Source organism: Lissotriton vulgaris, chromosome 2_1, assembly GCF_964263255.1.
Source record: "Lissotriton vulgaris chromosome 2_1, aLisVul1.2, whole genome shotgun sequence".
In the NCBI taxonomy this organism is placed as follows: Eukaryota; Metazoa; Chordata; class Amphibia; order Caudata; family Salamandridae; genus Lissotriton; species Lissotriton vulgaris.
Window position 1 is genome coordinate 207,266,613 of NC_141687.1, and position 19,980 is coordinate 207,286,592.

General features: G+C 47.4%; 1 protein-coding gene across 1 annotated transcript in view; it reads right to left on the reverse strand.

Annotated features, from left to right (window-relative positions):
• The window catches only part of LOC147729840 (schlafen family member 13-like), a 780,854-nt gene that overhangs the window by 361,091 nt on the left and 399,783 nt on the right, over positions 1-19,980 (reverse strand). The window contains exon 3 of the mRNA XM_086954038.1: positions 13,809-13,937. Coding sequence (XP_086810164.1) covers positions 13,809-13,937 — 129 coding nt within the window. The remainder of the gene's footprint in view (positions 1-13,808; positions 13,938-19,980) is intronic.

The following is a 19,980-nucleotide window of genomic DNA, read 5'->3' on the forward strand; positions in this document are numbered from 1 at the left end:
CATAGAGGCCCCCAACTTCCTGGTGGAGTGGGCTCTTGGTGGGATAGTGAGAGTGCGTTTAGCTTTAGCGTAACAGATTTGAATGCATTTCACGATCCACCTAGCGATCCCAGCTTTGGAGATAGCGTTTCCCTTGTGGTGTGAGGCAAAAGCAACGAAAAGCTGCTTGGTTTTGCGAAAATCTTGTGTCCTGTCCACGTAGTACATCAAGGCTCTTTTAACGTCAAGGGTGTGGAGCATTCGCTCCGCCAGCGTCTCTGGGTTTTGGAAAAACACCGGCAACTCAATTGTCTGGTTCATATGGAATTGAGATACAACCTTGGGTAAGAATTTAGGGTTAGTGCGGAGCACAACCCTGTTAGCATGTACTTGGAAGAAAGGTTCCTGGATGGTGACGCCTGCAACTCGCTAACCCTCCGTAGCGATGTAATTGCTACTAAGAAAGCAACCTTCCACGTCAGAAACTGAAGCTCACAAGAGTGCAGTGGCTCAAAGGGAGGACCCATCAGTCTTGTAAGAACCACATTGAGGTTCCATTCTGGAGCTGGTGGGGTCCTTGGTGGAATGACTCTCTTGAGTCCTTTCAGAAAAGCCTTGATAACAGGGACCTTAAAAAGTGACAGGTGTTGCCTATTCTGGAGGTATGCTGCCATAGCAGACAGGTGAATGCGGATGGAAGAGTACGCCAAATTGCATTGATACAGGTGGAACAGGTAACAAATGATGTTTTGAATGGAAGCATCTAGCGGGTCAATATCGTGGTTAACACAGTAAATGACAAACCTCTTCCATTTAGCCGCATAACAAGCTCTAGTAGTGGGCTTCCTTGCCTCCCGAATGATGTTCATGCAATCGGGAGGAAGATTGAGGTAGCCAAACTCTAGGACTTCAGGAGCCAGATCGCCAGGTTGAGCTGTTGCGGATCTGGGTGCTGAATGTCGCCATGGCTCTGCGTCAGAAGGCTGGGAGTGAGATGAAGCCTTTGATGCGGTACCACGGAGAGTTCCAGAAACGTGGTGTACCACGGCTGGCGAGCCCACGTTGGAGCAACCAGGATGAGAGTCATCGAGTGCTGCCTGAGCTTGCGTGCCACCAGCGGTATCAGAGGTGCTGGGGGAAAAGCGTACGCAAATCTGCCTGACCAGTTCATCCACATCGCATTGCCCTGTGATTGCGGGTGTGGGAACCTGGCGGCGAAGCTTCGGCATTTTGCGTTCTCCTTTGTGGCGAACAGGTCTATCTCTGGATGACCCCACCTTTGGAAGTACGGTCGGAGTACTGATGGATGTATCTCCCACTCGTGCATTTGATGGCTGTGCCTGCTGAGCAGGTCCGCCATCTGGTTGTCCTTGCCCGGGAGATGCTCTGCCATGAGGAAGATGTTCCTCTGAATGGCCCACTTCCACATGCTCTGAGCCAGATGAGACAGCTGCGGAGAGTGTGTGCCTCCCTGCTTCTGAATGTAGTACATGGCTGTCATGTTGTCCGTCCGGATCAACATGACCTTGTTGCACAGATGTACTTTGAACGCCTTCAAGGCCATGAAGATTGCCATCAGTTCCAACACATTGATGTGCATCCTCCTTTGCTGTAGTGTCCATAGTCCCTGCACTGTGTAGTGGAGTACATGAGCTCCCCAACCCTGGAGAGAAGCGTCCGTTGTCAGGATAATCTGTGGCACAGGCTCTTGGAACGGTCGGCCCTTGCAAAGGTTTTGTGGATTCCACCAATGCAGAGAGTTGTACGCCCGACCGCTCACCAACACTAGGTCTGTTAGCTGCCCATGAGCCTGAGTCCACTGACGTGCTAGGCACTCCTGAAGCGGACGCATATGTAGTCTCGCGTGCGGGACAATGGAGATGCAGGAGGCCATCATGCCTATCAACTGCATGAACACTTTCGCTGGAAGCGAGTGCTGGGGCCTGAATCGTTGGATCAGCGTTTGGATACTGGCGATTCTCACTGAATTTGGCTGCGCAGTGGCCGCCAGAGTGTTTATCGTCGCGCCCAGATACTGCCGTACATGGGCGGGCTGGAGATGGGATTTTGGGTAGTTCAGAGAGAATCCCAGATCGTGCAGGAGATGAATGGTGCGGGACACGTGTTCGGCGCACTGCTGTTCTGTTTTTGCCTGAATGAGCCAGTCGTCCAGATAAGGATAGACGTGGACGTTTTGGCGTCGTAGATGCGCCGCCACAGTCGCCAGGCACTTCGTAAAGACCCTTGGCGCTGTGGTGACCCCGAACGGCAGAACCCTGAACTGGTAATGCTGGTCTTGAATCGTAAATCTGAGATACTTTCTGTGGGAAGGATGCAGGGGGATATGAAAGTATGCATCTTTTAGATCCAGCGTAGCCAGGAAGTCCCCCTGCTGAAGCAGAGGGAGTACCTGCTGTAACGTGAGCATATAGAAGTGCTCTGAGAGAATGTACCAGTTGAGGGGCCTGAGGTCCAGGATGGGCCTGAGGGATCCGTCCTTTTTGGGGATTAGAAAATACAGGGAGTAAACCCCTGTTCCCCTTTCCTGCAGAGGGACGAGCTCTATTGCCCCTTTTTGCAGCATGACTTGAACTTCCTGCTGCAACAAGTGCAAGTGCTCGCCGGACATAGGACGGCTTCTTGGAGGTATGTTTGGTGGAGTGGAAGTAAGTTCCAGACAGTAACCGTACTGGATAAGAGACTTGACCCACCTGTCCGTGGTGATGGATTTCCACGCGGGCAGGAACTGCTGGAGTCTCCCCCCGACCGGTGTTGTGTGGTCGGGGGCAGTGACAAGACGTCACTGCTTGTTGGCGGTGGTGGACCTGGAGCTGTTGTTTCCACGTTCCCTGCCCTTGATGTTGTTGCCTCTGTAGCCACCTCTACCCTTGTTGGCGTATGAGGTTTGGGTATTACTTTTATAATACTGTGTGGACTGCGATGCCTGACCCCTTGAGGTGCCTCTGGTATTGGAGCGGCGAAAGGAACCACCCCGAAACTGCTGAGACTGGAGGGCCCCCATCGACTTGGCAGTGTCTGTATCTTTTTTCATCTTTTCCAGGGTCGCATCCACCTCTGGGCCGAACAGGTGGTCAGGATTAACTGTTTGGTTCAGGATGGTTGTTTGTATATCCGGTTTGAACCCTGATATCCTAAGCCATGCGTGTCTCCTTAGCAACACGCTAGTGTTGATGGCCCTGGAGGCTGTATCAGCCACGTCCAGCGCACACTTGATGGAAGCGTTTGTGATGAGCTTTCACTCCTGAATTAACATTTCTCCTGCCTCCTTGTACTGGTCAGGCAAGTGTTGCAGTAGTGATTCTAAGGTGTCATAATGAGCCCTATCATAGCGTGCAAGTAGGGCCTGTGTGTTTGAGATTCTCCAAATATTAGCTGCCTGTGCAGCAATCAGTTTCCCTGAGGCCTCAAATATTTTCGACTCTTTGTCTGGGGGAGGAGCGTCACCAGTGGTCTGGGAGTTCGCCCTCTTTCGTGCGTTGGATACAACCAACGAGTCCAGTGGCAAGTGTCCCTTGATGTATGTTGGATCCGAGGGCGCTGCCTTATATTTCTTATCAATGCGAGGATTGATGACACGCGCCCGAGTGGGCTCCTTGAAGACCACCGTCGCGTGCTTCAGCACTCCCTTGAGCATTGGCAGTGTTTTGACTGACTTCTCAGCCACTGAGAAAGTGTCAAACAAAAAGTCCACATCCACAGGGTCTGAGTGCAGCTCGACATCATGGTTAGCTGCAGCCCTTTCAATCAAAGCGTTGAAGGCTGCCGAGTCCTCCGTAGGTGAAGTCTTTGCCGCAAAAAGCTGCGGTTCCTGACCCGACTGCGGGTCCTCTGGGTCGCCTCCGGCAGACCAAGGTTCATGTTCCTCCTCCGGATCCGAGTACGCTGGATAGTTGTACTCGACCTCCTCATCGTCAGCATCCCCTGCATTGGAACGCGTTGGCGAGTGTTCTAAGGCTTGTGGAGACATAGGCTCTATCGGGGCCGAAGTACCCGCAGAATCCTTCTTATTTTTGAGAGGAATCCGAAAATGTTCCAACACCGGCTCTGTGGTGATTTTTCTTTTGAGGAGAGACAGTTTCCCAGTATTGGCGTCGATGATGACCTCTCGATGCTCCTCCTCTGCAAGTGGCTGGAGCCGAGGCTTCGACACCACTAATGCCACTTTGGGCGTCGATACCTCCTTCGAGGGCACGCCTGCCCCATGCTTCGGAGCGAAAGCCTTCGGCGTCGACTTTGGTGGCAGGGTAAAGCGGATAGGCGTCTGCGCCTTCGCGGGCTTAGGTGTGTGCTTCGGCGCCAAATCTCCTGGTTCGGGAACCACAGTGTTTCGAAGCCGTTGCAGGGATTCTGCGACCTTCTTGGTTAAGGCTGGAGAGGGCTTGACCGGCTCGAGCGATCTCCCCGAGTCGGGAGTCGGTTCGGCGAAAGGCACCTTCTTCGGAGCCGACACATCACGTTCCTTGTCCCCGAGGGCTGGCGCCGGCGAAGCCTGGGCCGCGGCATCGCCTTGACGCTTCTTCGGAGCCTTCTTCGGGTCATCGGCCACGACCATCTTCGGCGCCGACGCAGCCGCGCCGGTCGACTTCGCCTTCGGCGTCGACCCTGAGGGCTTCGGGTCGGCCATTTTGGCGTGGCTCTTCAAGTCGGCCATCTTGAATTGTGTGGAAGTTGACGCCTCCAGAGCCTTCTGCACCAGCGCAGCTTTCACTTTCGGTTTCGAAACCGGGGGAGCGGATCCCGATGGCTTCACTTTCGTTTTTGTTAACGGGAGTGGCGCCTCAGAAATGTCCGTGACCGGGCCCGGAGGCGGGGCTGTTGGACTAGTAACGAGGTCTTGGGTAAGGCCCGAAGGCGATCCCTCGACCTGGGCCGCATGAAGGGGGTTGACCCCTTAGTCAGTTCGGGGATGCTCTTCCTCCGAGCTATCCCCCACGGTGGCAATGGCCCTATCGTCGTCCCCTACCTCGTCGCCGGCTTCGTCAAAGTCCTCATCACCCGCGTCGTAGGCATCCCCCTCGGACGCGGGACTAGAGTCCGAAACCTGTATGGCGTCGTCGTCTTCAACAAATTCCTCGAAGATGTTGTCTGGCGGGGCGCCGGGGTAGCCGATAACTGGGCCTGGAGTCTAGCGGCCCGACGAATCTTGAGAGTTTTCCTACACCGGAACTTCGAGCAGGCCATACATCTGGCTTCGTCATGGTCCGGTGACAAACACTTGTTGCACACAGGGTGCACATCGAGGTGTGGATACTTGGAGGTGCACACCGGGCACCTCTTGAACGGAGTTCGTTCCATGGCTGGAGCGTAGAGTAGGCCCGTCCGCGCCAAGAGCATGCGGATGGGTAGCAAGAGTTCGGAGCTGAGAAACAGACAAGAAACCCGAACGAAACGATACCGACGCTCAGCCTACAGACCTTTTGGTCTCCAGTTAGAAAAGTTTAACAACTATCGATTCCGACAGAGGGAACCGAAACACATCCGAACCCAATGGCGGGAAAAAACAATCTGGGGATGGAGGCGATGCCCATGCGCACTGTAGTCCAGGGGAGGAGCCACCTATCTCGTGATACTTCGAAGACTCTTCCAGGACAACAATGTGCAATCATCCGGACCCAACACTAGGCGGCGATCTATGCACAGATATGAATTCAGCAGCCCACATACCTCGAACACGTTTTTCCCTGGGAATGGTTTGTTTATTACCTTCCCAACTCTTTTTTGGAGTCTTTAAATTATTTTTAATAAATGTTTTTTCAGGATTTTCAGTTAGTTGGGGTTTTACTGGTTTCCCACCAAAACCATCTCTTCCTAGCTCTTCATAGGATTTTTCTATGATTCTGGCAAGTTCCAATGGTTGGGCTGCTATATCTGTTTCCTTCAATTTCTGGCAGGTCTCCACAGATGCTGCTTCACCTTTTATGTTGGCTAATAATATAGCCGAGACCAGCTTGTAGTCTTTTAGTAATTTCATACCCAGAGTTAAAGCAGGTTCTGGACCGTATTCATTTTGAATCTGTCTTAATACATCTGGTATGACCGCCATAGACGGGACACCATGTGTTTTTGTGTAGATGGAAGCAAAGACGGTGCCCCAAGTGTCACAGTCCTCCACATGTGGTGCGATCCCCATCGGGAGGCAGATAGTCAGAATTCTGTGTTTCTCAGTAGGAGTAGTATCTGGAAATACTGCCTCTGTTTGAGTAATTTTCTGTGCTAACCAGAATGGAATTTGTTCCCGTTTTATGGGTACTTTACCAAGACATGATTGCATGTTCTGTGGTGTGATTTTGTTTATGTTCCCCTGGTGAGGGGTCTGCTGTGGAATGTTAAATGTCGGTTGGACTATTGAAATCCGCATGACATACTGGACTAATTGTCTATGTATTTTAATTAAGAGTTTTAGCTGAGCTAAAAGTTCAGGAACTGACATTTTATCAATGTGTGGATGTGGTGTGTAGCTGGCTAGAACCGGCCACGTTGCTCCTGGTCTACCTAGTGGACCGAGCCTGGTGATGTGATTATTATGTTTTAGGGCGCCTTTAAACCAGAGCAGGTGCTCTTGGTATTTTAGTGGAATTTCAATCTCCTCGAAAGGAGTGTATTCATCCGGAGGTTCCTCTATTTTGTAATAGTGGAAGTCTTTTGTCGTAGCGTGTGCTGCTGGAAAATGTATCCATGAATAGAATACCTCTGTCTGCCGATATTCATGTGCCTCTATCACGAATATGACTGTACCACCTCGTGGTGTCAGTCCATTTTCTATAAGTTTTAGAGTTATAGTTCTTCTTACATTGACTGGAATGATGATAGCATCCGGTTCAGTTTCATGGAGACTTGTGTCTTCCTCTAAGAGTCGAGCTGCTAGTCTTATTCGCTCCCTTTCTTCGTCACTTTCTGTCATTTTAACTGACTGAAAGTTTTCTGTTGCAGATCGAGTTTCAAGGAAACAAAGATTAGGTGCACAATATTTTGGAACACTGTATCCTTCAACGTTGATCAAACCAGAAACTAATACATAGGATTCTCATCCTACTAAGTTTCGGCGGATATTAACCTTTCACCCACTCCAGACGTCTATTGAAGTTTTTATGGGGAAAGGGTTCTGTGTGAAAAAGCACGACTGAGTTACTCTAGTGTCTTGCGTTAGATTATCACCTTACCAAACGTTGGGCGCCATGTAGTGTAGTTCCTATTTTCCCAATAGGCTCTGCGCATTGGAATAACATAAACAGCAGTGTAGACGTAGGACTGAGGTCATCTAGGTCTCTACTGACTGAGTGGTACACTTATCGTCGCATTACGGAGCCCCAGGGTATAGCATCATTCAATCACTGTAAATGCGTGGAAAGACGGTAAATCCATCTTTGTTCCTTTTCAAAGATACTACTCTCACTACCTTGATTGATTTGCTCTATCACCGTCCATCTGATGTCGTTCGGGCAATGACCACGTTCCAGGAAATGAGCAGTTAGTTTTGTTCTGCTTTTCTGGCATCTCACATTGCTGCGATGTTCACTGATGCGTAGTTTTATTTTCCTCGTGGTCATCCCCACATATTTGAAATTGCAGGGGCAAGTGACTAGATAGGTAGCGTTACTTGAGTTGCAGTTTGTATGGCCTTCGAGATGCCAGAGTTTGCCAGCTTCTAGATTTAGTGTCTTCGTCGCTGTTGTAAGATGGCAAACGCTGCACCCTCCGCATGGAAAATGGCCATTGACAGGGGGCAAGCCCCGCGTGGCGAGTACACTAGTGTCCCTGACCGGATCATTAATTCTGGGACGGGTATGAACTAGTGCGTCTTGCAAACTCCTTTCACGCTTGTAGGAAAATAGTGGTGAAACTCCCCCTTCCCCAACTGGAATTCCTCCTGCATGGCAGTAAATTCTAACACATCCCCTCTCTTCCATACATCCCCTAACACATCTAACACTCTTCCCCCTGAATTAAAGGGGCAACCATCCGTCATGATTTTCCGTAAAGCATTAAAAACATTGCTTTTTGCAGAGTCCTATCTGTAATCTTGTATCGGTTCATATTACAAACAGTACCATCTTTTAGGCGCCTTGATGCCTTTGGGTTAAGTTGCGCGTTACAAGACTATTGATTCATTCATTCATTCACATCTATGCCAATGAGACTCCATTTACGCAGATCCCGCAGTTTCACCACTACAGAGAGGTAGTTCACCACCCATTACAGGGTTTGCAATGTAAGTTTCACCACCTTCCCAACAATTTTGTCGCTTTCCTACACGCCTCCAGAACCGCTACTGTCAGAGGGGGCAGAGGGGATCCACACCCACTCCTGCGGTATAGCGCGTCCAGGTAGGTGCCTTCACCCAGGACCATGCGATCCATCCTATAAGCCGGCTCCTCCATCGGGGCGAACACCCACCTGTTAATATTGACCAACTGCGCTGCCCAATAATAGAGCCTAACATCAGGGACAGCCAAACCTCCCTCATAGACCCAATTAATGCGGTATCCCGAATATTCGCCGAAAGAGCGCAGGATGTGCATGAGTCGCCTGATGGAGTCAGCCGGGTCCTGAACATATAATAAAACATCATCATCGTATAGTGATATACGCTCCTCCGAGCCGCCCCCTAAATCAATGCCTCGTACCCTGGGATCAGTCTGTACCCAGGCTGCCAGCGGATCCAGAGCTAGGGCAAATAACGTCAGGGAAAGCGGGCACCCCTGCCTCGTGCCCCGCCCCAGTTGGAACTCCCTCGAGAGGGCACCATTGACTCGGACCCTCGCGTGCGGTGCCGTATATAACAACCGCACCCACGCTCTGAAATTATCTCCAAAGCCCGGCCTGGCCAGGACCGCATAAATATAGTGCCATTCAATACTGTCAAAGGCCATATGGGCGTCTATGGACAGTAACGCCGCCGGTGCAGTCGGGCCGCTGGATGCAGCCTGGAGCTCCCCAAACAGGCGCCACAAGTTAAGCCGAGTATTTCTATGGGGCATAAAGCCCGATTGATCCGGGTGGATCAAGGACTGAATAACCGCCCCCAGCCTTGTGGCTAGGATCTTACCCAGGACTTTGGTTTCATAGTTAAGGAGTGAGATGGGCCTGTAAGAACTGCAGAGATCCTGCGATTTGCCAGGCTTATGTATTACTACTATCGTGGCAGATCGGAGATCCCTCGGTAACATCCCTTCTTGCTTGGCCTCATTAAACATGTGTAGCATGAGTGGGGCAACCCGTCTTGACACACATTTAAACACCTCTGCTGGGAACCCGTTGGGGCCCGGGGCATTTCCCGCCTGTAAATCACCCATTGGCGCCTCTACTCCTCTACAGAAATGTCCGACTCCATGATTGCCTTATCTTCTGGGTCTAAGGTAGGCAGTGTTATGTCTCGCAAACATTCGACACACTCCCCTTCTTGCCGTTCAGTATGCGACTGATAGACAGTCTCTTAGTACCGTGCAAACGCCTCAGCAATGTCTACACTGGCATCTCGCGTAGTCCCGTCTATCGTTCGGATTCCTGGAACCCAGTTACGGTCCCTGTCTCGCTTCTCCAGCCAGGCTATCATTTTGTTCGCCTTGACCCCCAAATCATAGACACGGCTCTGCGTTGCAATGGACCGCGACCGTGCCTGATCAGTCATTACGTCCCTCAACTATTTTTCTTTGAGTCTCATCCTGCGCCTAAGTTCCTGCTCTTGCTCCTGCGACTCCCCTCCAGCCCGCTCCAAGTTGTGAAGCTCAGTTTCTAGGCCATCAATTTGAGCGTTCTTTTCCTTCCTACGCTTCCCAGGTTGTGCCTGCACAAAGTCCCTAGCCACGGTCTTATAAGCCTCCCAAAGGGTGCATCGGGAGCTAACAGAGCCTACATTCTCCTCAAAATATTGATCCAATCTCTCCCCAAACCGGTCTTGAAACTCCTGATCTTTAAACAAAAAAACATCCAGCCGAGGAGGGATAGACCACTCCTGTATGGGACCTCTTAATTGTATTTCCACCGGGGAGTGATCAGATATGCCTCTGGCTTTATGACACCCGTTATTAATTAGGCCCATGTGTCCCACTTGTGTGAAGAGGTAATCAATCTGGGACCCCGTACCGTGTGCCACTGAGATGTGCGTGAAGTGTCGGAGGTGGGGATTGTGTGACCGCCAAAGATCCACCAATCCCATCGCATGTACAATGTCCCAAAGGTGACGTCCCTCCCCCCAGTCCGACAGAGCCGCAGACCTATCCATGTCTCGAACCATCACATCATTCATGTCCCCTCCTAAAACTAGTATTCCATCTGGCATATCCAGTAGCAGTGTCCCGATGTCTGGGAATGTGGTGCCCTGCAATTTCGGAGGATTGTAAACAGAACAGAGGTTAAGTGTGCATCCCTCCCATCGCCCAGACATAGCTGCATAGCGCCCCAGCGGGTCAAGCCACTTACGACTAATCACCAGTGGAAGCGTGTTTTTCACATGGATCCCAACCCCCCTGGAGCCCATAGTAAAGTCTGCATGCGCCTGAAGCGTATATCCAAACCTGTTGAGGGCCTTGTAATGATTCCCCATTAGGTGTGTCTCCTGAAGAAAGACTATGTCCGGAGAGTTCCTGTGGAGATACTGAAGGACCATGGTGCGTTTGATTTTGTTCTGCAGACCGTTAACATTCCAGGACAATATACTAATCATCTGTGTCCTTTGCGTATGTGTCCTAGATCACCAGCAAAAAGTATCGAATAGGTGAGTGCCCTCCCTTGCCGCCGCTCGCCACCTACATATCCATCAATAGTGCAAATGGAGCCCATTGAACCAAACACTGTGCCAACCAAAAGGTAACAATCTAACACTCAACCACCCCCCACCCACCCATCTCCACCCCCCACCCTGCTACCCTGCTGCTCAGGCCAACCTGGCCCGACTCACCCCAACAAGCAGAGCGCCTGTCGCCCATAAAACGAAAAACTTTGGGGGGGTGTGCTGCAACCAATCAGGTATTCCCGTCCAGCCCACAGACACATATCTAGCTGCTATCATTCCAAGTTCAAGGAGAGATAGGGTAAGCATGTTAGACAGGGCAATCAGTAATATAGATACCGTCCTAGCCCCACCCCTACATGACATGTGCCCTCTCAGAAAGCGCACTTTAGGATCCAAAGTCACACCCAGCAGTCAAACAGGGTGAGTGTCCCCCTTAACCACTTAGCCCCATCTGTGGCCAACCCATACTTTACGTGCAGTACAGTCCAGCCCTCAGGCCATGGCTCCCTCCGCAGTCTCAGCCAAGGTCGGGCGAAGCAGTGAAGCTCCGTGACCTGGATCCACCCGGCATTCGAGCCCCTCCGTGCCTCCGTCTCTCTCCGTCCGTCGAACCGATGGAAGAGGCCGGGGAACGCACTGCCGTATCTCTCCAACTGTCCCTCGGCCGCTGACTCTCAGGATGATGCACATTCTCCTCCAGCCATGCGTGGGCGTCCTCCGGGGACGTGAAGAAGAAGGACTTACCCTTGAAAATAAGCTTGAGACGTGCCGGAAAGAACATCATATACATAATGCCGCATTGGCAAAGCTCCTTTTTAAATCTGTCAAAGGAACGACGTTGCTGCTGGACCTTGACCGTGAAATCCGGGAAGAATCGGATGGCGGCATTGTCGATCCGCAGGTCCCCATGTTGTCGAGTGGCTTGCAAGATGGCGTCGCGGTCCCTATAGTTTAGGATCCCGGCAATGATCATCCGTGGGGGAGCACAGGCGTGGCAGAGGAATCAGAGCTCTGTGCGCCCTCTCAATAACAAAGAATTTGGAGAGACATTTGGGCTTTAAGTGGGTCAGGATAAGGTCCTCTAAGAACAAGTCAACACTCCGCCCTTCTTTTTTCTCCGGCACACCCACTTCTCGAATATTTTTCCTTCGTGCCCTTCCTTCCTGGTCCTCCAGCCAGGCCTCCGATCGCTCCTGCTGTCTGGTTAACTGCTGGACTCGATCCTTCAGTTCCTTACTGGTTTGTTGCAGTTCAGCGATCGCCGTGGCGTTATGTGTGGCCTTCTCCGAGGTCAGTGGAGTGGTGTGGCTCACTGGTTAGAGGCGGCAGACCCGGAAGCAGAGGACAGCCCGGGACCAGGGTTCAATTCCCGACGCAGCAGGGTCGTTAACCAGGGTCAGCGGACTCGATTATTCTCGTCTCGGTGCCTACTCTAACCAGGGATCACACTCAGCAACTCTGGGCATTAGCTTGCCTCATCTCCACAACGGCCCCCCCACAAACGCCGGGGATGCCTGGTTTCACCTTGGAGATACCCAGGAGGGAACATCTCACAGGGAAAGCCAGGACGGGTTTCCCAGCGGTCTATAGCACCAGGACACCTCCGGGTAGCAGTGCGCTTTACAAGACACACACATTTTATTCAGATCTGCCCGCTGGAGTGCCATCTCTACAGTGACAGTGTCAATTTTAGGCCATGCCCCCTAAAACTAAAGTTTTAATCAACATTCAAGGTTATAAACAGACTACAACCTTTTGAAAAGAAGTATACTTAATTCAGAATAATAGCATACTTATTTGGTTTTTTATTTTATTAGTCTTTATTTCGACCAAACTGATCATAAAAGACAGAAAATAAGTACATCATCACAAACTGCATATATAAAATCCATTTCTTAACAATAACTAACAGCATACAAAGTAAATGTATTTCCAGCATGAACCTCAAACGATCTAAGACACCTGGAATAACTTTCAATACTCCACAGGCTTTCACCTTCCACATATAAATTACAGGGAAGAATGTGAGGTTATGCTCCACGTTTTTGTCCAGAGACTGTTGTAAACATGGATCATTCTGCATTAAATGTACAGTATAATTGATCCAAAACTGTAGGAATATAAACATTATATCAGAGGATGGATTTCTAATACTACTAGGCAAATCTAACCTGTAAGCCAATGCCACAAGAATGTTGGAACTTAGAAGCCCCTTAGATGTCAAAAAATAAAACTACAAGTCCCAAAATGCAAAGTAATGTTGCCAGCAAAGGCCAGGACTACCTTGTGTCACACATGATATCGAAGTACTTGGGAGCAAGCTTTCCCCACAAGGACTAAGAAAAATTATTGATGTTGTACTCATTTGAAAAGATTAGTCAAGGTATAAATGTGGCTCCATGGCAAGCTAAATAAACATAAACAAATCCACATCACACATTCCTCCCCTATACAATGGCCCAGATTTTGGCATTGGAGATCTTCAGAGGGGAGCATGGTGCTGCCTGCATTAAGGTCTTGTAAGCAGCTGCATCCCTCTCACTTGGCTCCAGCCATTCAGTTTAAAGGACTTTTAATCATTAGCAGCATGCCTCAAGTATCACTGTTCATTGTGCGGGAGGTGGTTGTTGGTTTACAACTTGTTTTTGAGTGATGGATGGTCCATTCATAAGCCTTCATTTACCATCATTACTCTTTCAGGTTATTGTAGTTTTGGTTCCCTTCAACTGGATCCTTCAAGTACCAGATTAAAATGGGATTAAAATGGGTTTGCTGATTAACAGGGTAATGGTGAGCCTATAGCACAGCTATCAAGTGGCCTGTGTTATGGTACATTTCGACGGTCAAGGTATTTTATTCACAGTCACAATCACTTTTCATTCTAGACTTTTGTTTTAACACCATTACATTTCCGAAAGGATGCAGCTGCCAATATTTTTATAAAATGGTACCCAAACTGTCACACATAAGGAAGTAAACCTCACAAATAGGCACACCAAAATCATGAAAACGTCACACAAAGGCAAACTAAAAACTTGCAGCTAAGATAATCGTATTTCTTCAAAGAAGGACTTACCGCCAAACATATATTCTGTAAGTTCCGCTAAATCCTCTAAACCTTTTCTTATATACACGGGCCGCACCATTGGAGGTGCACCAGACATACTCAGTGCAGTGTTGAAATAATCAGCCAGATATGGACCACCTGGAGGATAAAAAAAACAAAATAATAATTTGTTATTTGTGAATCACTGCATTTCCACACGAGCAAATGTTCTCCAAAGGCCAATTGGAAAATTGTGATCTTTTCTGCTAATGACTCGAGAGGGAAGAGACTATGAGCATGGAATGCCACCCAAAATATATTGATACAAAGCTTCTGCCATTTTCGTTTTGGTTTATCAGAATACTCAGCTTTTAGAACAAAATAGAGATTTGATCAAGGTAGTCAGTCCCCTGAGTGAAAGTTTCTTAAAAGTTTAGAAGTTGGTCCACAATTTCTTACATTTTGCCAATGCATCTTTTACTAGAGAGTAAATCTTTTCGATGGTGTGTACATTCCATATTTTAGGCCAGTAGATTGTCTTTAACTGCGCCTCAGAATAAATTGATAGCAATATGGATAAAGATGGTGATAGCATTGAGCAATCTTGGAACAATCTCGAAACTTCACTATGTCAACAAGGATTGACCTTTGTTTCAACAAGGATTGACCTTTGTTTCAACAAGGATTGACCTTTGTTTCTAACTAAGGCTGAAATCACAAATTCAATAACGTAATTACAGTGAAGCAGATGTTGGCCCCACAGTAACTACAGAGAGGAGTTTGTTCGCAAACCATGAAGGGTTATTAGCAGATTAGTCAAGTTACAATCTCCAGTTAAAGCTATTAGTCATAATTTAAAATTCATCTGAATACAGCGTACATAAATATACTCCAAGAAATTCAGTTCAATAAAGAAGAGCATTACATTGTTAATAGTAAAGTATGCAAGTCAAAGCGGAGTCCGATTTCCGTAAAGGAAACCCCCTAATGCTAAACTAAGACTGTGAGCTGAGCAAGGAAATTCCGAAGGAGCAGATGTCAGTCAATATTGCATGGAAAGAAGAACCATATATAAGTTCAGATTAGAATGAGAAATAATGTACTGGCTCTCAAGTGTATCCCTAGTAGCAGGAAAACAAGGAGCACTGACCTCAAGTGAAGGGGAAAAAAGGATGTCCGCTTGGTGGCCAGGGACAAGTAACTTGCCTAACAAACAAGCTTCACACAGTTAAAACATAACATTTCTCTAAATGATACAATATATATGTTCCCTCCAGACAGAAACCAATCAAAATCCAGTGTTGATTTTTGTATTCTGTGTAAGCCTCCTTCCTACAGATAATAAAATGCCAACTTCTACAATCTCGCGAAATAAATTAGTGTGACTTTGCGTCAACAATATCCATCTAGGATTGTGAGGGTATTGGGTGGACAACCAGGACATGAGATCAGTTTCCTTGTCATTGAGCCTACTGAATATGGTTCATTTTCTTCAACAGCAGCTAACAGGATCTGTAATGGCTTTTAAGGTTGCTAGGTCCCTAGGTCTTTCGTGTGGTGAGAAATGTATTTCCAGAAAATGTTTATAGCACTGTGACTGACTTCTAACAGTCCCTTCAACACATGGCAGACTACCATAGATGGAACCTAGCCTCACAGGGTTCAAGTTCTATTTATTACATGTATAGTTTATTACCTCTTCTCTTCTGTTGAGTTCAGACTGATGATATTGTGGCCCTCGCCCAAAGGTTGGACCATTACTCACCTTCAGTCTCTGTTTGTTTCTTCAGACCATTTTACCATGTTATTTATGCGTAAGCGTACAGGTGTTGGGGGCAGGGGACAGACAAGAATGTTGTTCTTTACAGATTGTCATGCTGTCTTTCTAGCTACGCAAAGCATAGAGATTTGTTCAACATTATTTCAACTTCCTAATCATCAGGGCCTCCCCATACCTACCAATCCCTTTCACTCCTGCGCTGTTTTTAGGGAACAGCTATATTTTATTCATTAATGTCCAGTAAGGCTAGGCCCCCCTTAAAACTAATCTTACTGAAGACTTTGCATGCAACCCTGGGTAGTTTGTTAGCCTGTACACACTTCAGAAACAGTTGTTGGATTTCTTTTTTAGTTCAATTTGGGAAGTTGGCCCTTGATGTGTAAGTTAAAGCTTAACGTGCTTCACTACCAACAGTGTTTTTGTCCTCTGTTCTATTGATTGCTTTGTCTTTCTGAGGATTTTCTTTGAATCCTGACACTGTTTGGAAATCCTGCAGCCTGACAACCACTTCTGGTAGGGGGCATGGAGTACTAAATAGCATAAAGTGCATATTACTAGCGGTTTGTAAGCCTCAAATAGCCTATTTTTTGTACTTGTGCATTATTAGATGGAGTGACCATCAGGGGAGGAGCGGGTAGCGCTGGTACATATTTATTGATGCTAAGTCAACGGCATTTATGCCTACTGTTGTCTACTTTTCTATACTTAAGGAAGCCAGCTTGCTTCAGGTGTGTCAAGTACCTTTTGTGGTTTCTAATACATTTTGCTGTTGCAGTTCATTAGGATATTTAGATAATCTGACCCGCTACATTCCAGGTTTGGGCATGATTATGACTAGACATGAAATAGGTTATCGTAGCACAGGACAGAAAGGAGTTGTGGGCTGTGGCTAAAGATAAAGTCAGATGTGGGTTAACGCCTTGATATATGGGATAATAAAACCATTAGGCCTGGAACTTTATTCCAGTGTAGATATTTCCTGTCTATTTTCTTAAATCTAAACTCAGAGGTTTCAGTGATTGCTTAGCTTTGTCATCGTCTGGAACGCAATAAACTTAGATAAAGAAGTAGGGACTGACGATCTAGATGCTTGCCCCTGTACAGTATTGCATTATAACAAACAAAGAACATAAAATGAAGGAATGCTTGAAATACACGTAGCCACTGGTGATCACGTGGGCCACATACCAGTTCAATGTTTTTCAAATGCCATGGCACTCTTGATAGAAACCAAAGCAAGAGTTTATTTTTTCTGAACAAAAAATAAAATGGCCTAACACAAAGTGAATTTTTTCCCTCCCTGTAGAAGGCGTTTTACAATTTCTGTGCTCATGCATGGCAGACAAAGGCAGGGAAAATAAGTGATTAGTACTGCGAAACCGGTGATGGTAGTCATATGTATGACCTGGCAGCTACTTACTGCATGGGCCAACCTATCAACAGTTTACACCGAGGTACCTGTTGTGGCTCCACCACTGTAAACCTGATGCTTCCACTGACTCCTGGGAAAACCACATGTTTGGCAGGGCTGGAGCACCGGTGATTTACAGTGGTCTTCCACTTTACCAAACTCAACAGGACGGCCTTGATTCCTTATGGAATCACTCAATTGTAAGGAAACTGTGGTGCTCAAAAGAAAATACCCCTGTATTTTGATAGGTACAGTGAGTTGAATTCATTTGTGAAGAATTTACATTGCAGCCTGGCTGTGTTCTCCTGAGGGAGGTGGGTTTCCCATAACAGGGATAATTCATGTTTTGAGCATAGAGTCACTGCACAGAACTCTGCACTTTACTGGGGAGCTCCACCCCAGACAATCTGACATAAGCATGTTGATAGAGCCACCATTTGTCACACACTGTGAGAAGCTATTTATTTTGATAAACACTTACAAAAGAGAATTGTCAAATGTCAAAAGTCAAATGCTTTTATATAGCGCACCTATCACCAGAAGAGGTCTCAAGGCGCTTTGCAGGAGAAAGGCATTAACCCCCCGGAGAGAACAGGTACAAGGGGACTTTATTTCGGGAAGAGCCACGTTTTCAAAATCCCTTCGAAACTCAAGATGATTAGAGAGGGACAGGATATGAGTGGGTAACTTATTCCATAGTTGAGGAGCCACATATGTAAAGGAACGGCATCCATTTCTAGCCGTTCGTACTCTAGGCTGAGACAGCAAAAACCTAGAGCTAGAGCGGAGGGCTCTGGAAGGAATATACCAGGCTAATTTCTTTGTTAGATAAGAAGGGCCAATCCCATGAAGGAGTTTATGAGTTAAATTCAAAATTTTAAAGTGGCATCTTTGGCGCACGGGAAGCCAGTGCAGCTTTTTAAGAGAAGGTTTGGAAGCAGACCTCGGAGGCAGGCCCAACACTAGCCTTGCTGCCGCGTTCTGAATGGTTTGTAATTTGGCTAGCAGATTCACATTAATGGAGGCGAACAAGGCATTACCATAATCAAGCCTACTGACAATCAGTCCCTGGACCAGGGGCTTTCTGGCTTCAGATGGAAGCCATTTAAAAATTTTGCGCAATAATCGGAGAATGCCGAAACAGGTCCCGGCCACATGGCTAACGTGAGTCTTCTTAGAGAGGTCGCCATCAAGCTTAATCCCTAAGTCTCTTACAGCTTCTTTAGGCTCGGGGCAAGGCCCTAAATCAGAAGGCCACCAGTCCTGAGACCAGTAGGTCTTGGCCTTGCCAAATAATAAGATTTCGGTCTTGCTGCAGTTGAGTTGAAGTTTGCTTTCACTCATCCAGTTTTTTATGTGAGTCATACATTGTTTAAAACTGGTGCAGGTTTCCTGGAGATTAGATCTGCAGGTGATAAGTACCTGCGTATCGTCTGCATAAGACACAGTAGAGAAGCCATAGGATTTTATGATATTGGCCAGAGGGCGGAGATAAAGATTAAATAATAATGGACTAAGGATAGATCCCTGCGGGACCCCCACAGAAAGAGGAATAGTGGCGGATGTATGAGAATTCATCCTGATGTAAGAGTGACGGTCCCGGAGATAGTCCACAAACCAGGCCATAGCATTGCCTCTGACACCAACCTCCCACAGCCGATGTTTCAAGATGCTATGGGAGATGGTGTCAAAGGCAGAGGAAAGATCTAATAGTACCAGAATGGCTGATTCGCCCCTATCCAAGGAGAGTCGGATGTTATCCACTATTTCTATTATTGTGGTTTCCGTGCCATGTGCGGCACAGAAGCCTGATTGTGACGGGTCCAGAAGTGTATGGGTTTCAATGTAAGAAGACAGACGTTTATTAACCAAATATTCAAGAACCTTACCAAAGTAAGGTAATAAAGAAATTAGTCTGTAGTTAGACAAAATAGAAGGGTCACTATTAGGCTTATTAAGAATTGGCCTAACTTGCGCCAATTTCCAGCTACTAGGGAAGGAAGCACTCTCAAAGGAAGCGTTAAAAATGCTAGTCAGATCGTCAGCCAGCAGTAGGAATAATTCACTGCACTTACGAGGGAGTAAGGGATCGTTGGGAGATCCTGACTTAATTTTTTTGAGTGCCAATGCACTTCAGCTGGGGAAGTGAGCTCCAATTCTGTAATGGATGGAAGATCCATGACTTCAGGAGTAGGCTCAGAATTCAAGGGAGTCTCCTCGCTTACAACTGCCCTTTGAGGTGAAGAGGGAAAAGAGGAATATATTAACTGGATCTTACTATAAAAGTAGGAGGCCAGCGAACTCACCCATTCTGGCGAGGGGTCAAAATCAGATTGCTCGACCTTCGGAGTGGTAAACTCCCTAACTATATTATACAATTCTTTACTAGATTGAGAGGCCGTATTTATTCTTTGCGTGATGTAGAGGGACTTTGCTGCCTTTATATGTTTCATGTAATCAAAATGAGTTGATTTATACGTCAAGCGGTTTTCAGGTGTTCTAGACTTGCGCCATAGTCTCTCCGCCGACCTAAAATCAGTTTTTTTTCGTTTCAAGGTCTCGGTAAACCAAGGTGAGGCAATTCTTTTTAGGTTTACTTTCCTTTCTGGGATGATTTCGTCTAGCGAATTTCTGATAGACATTTCTAATCGCATAGCCATTAATCCAGCATCATTAAGATTATTGTCCGGAGGCTTAAAGTGCATCTTAAACGCCTCAGGTGTCATTTTATGCCACAGTCGAATAAGCGTGGATTCTTTATGAGTTGTAGTCTGTAGCATAGAAGATTTGGGAAATTAAAAATTTATTAAGAAATGATCTGTCCAGATCATCTGCAAAGGGGGGTCACAGTGTAAGTCAGTCATATTGGAAAATACTAGGTCCAATGAATGACCAGCTTGATGTGTGGGGCCCAGGACCCGCTGGGTTAATCCCATGGTTTCTAAGGTTGATATTAGATTACGGGAGTCCACATCATGTGATAGCTCCGCATGGTAGTTAAAATCACCTAG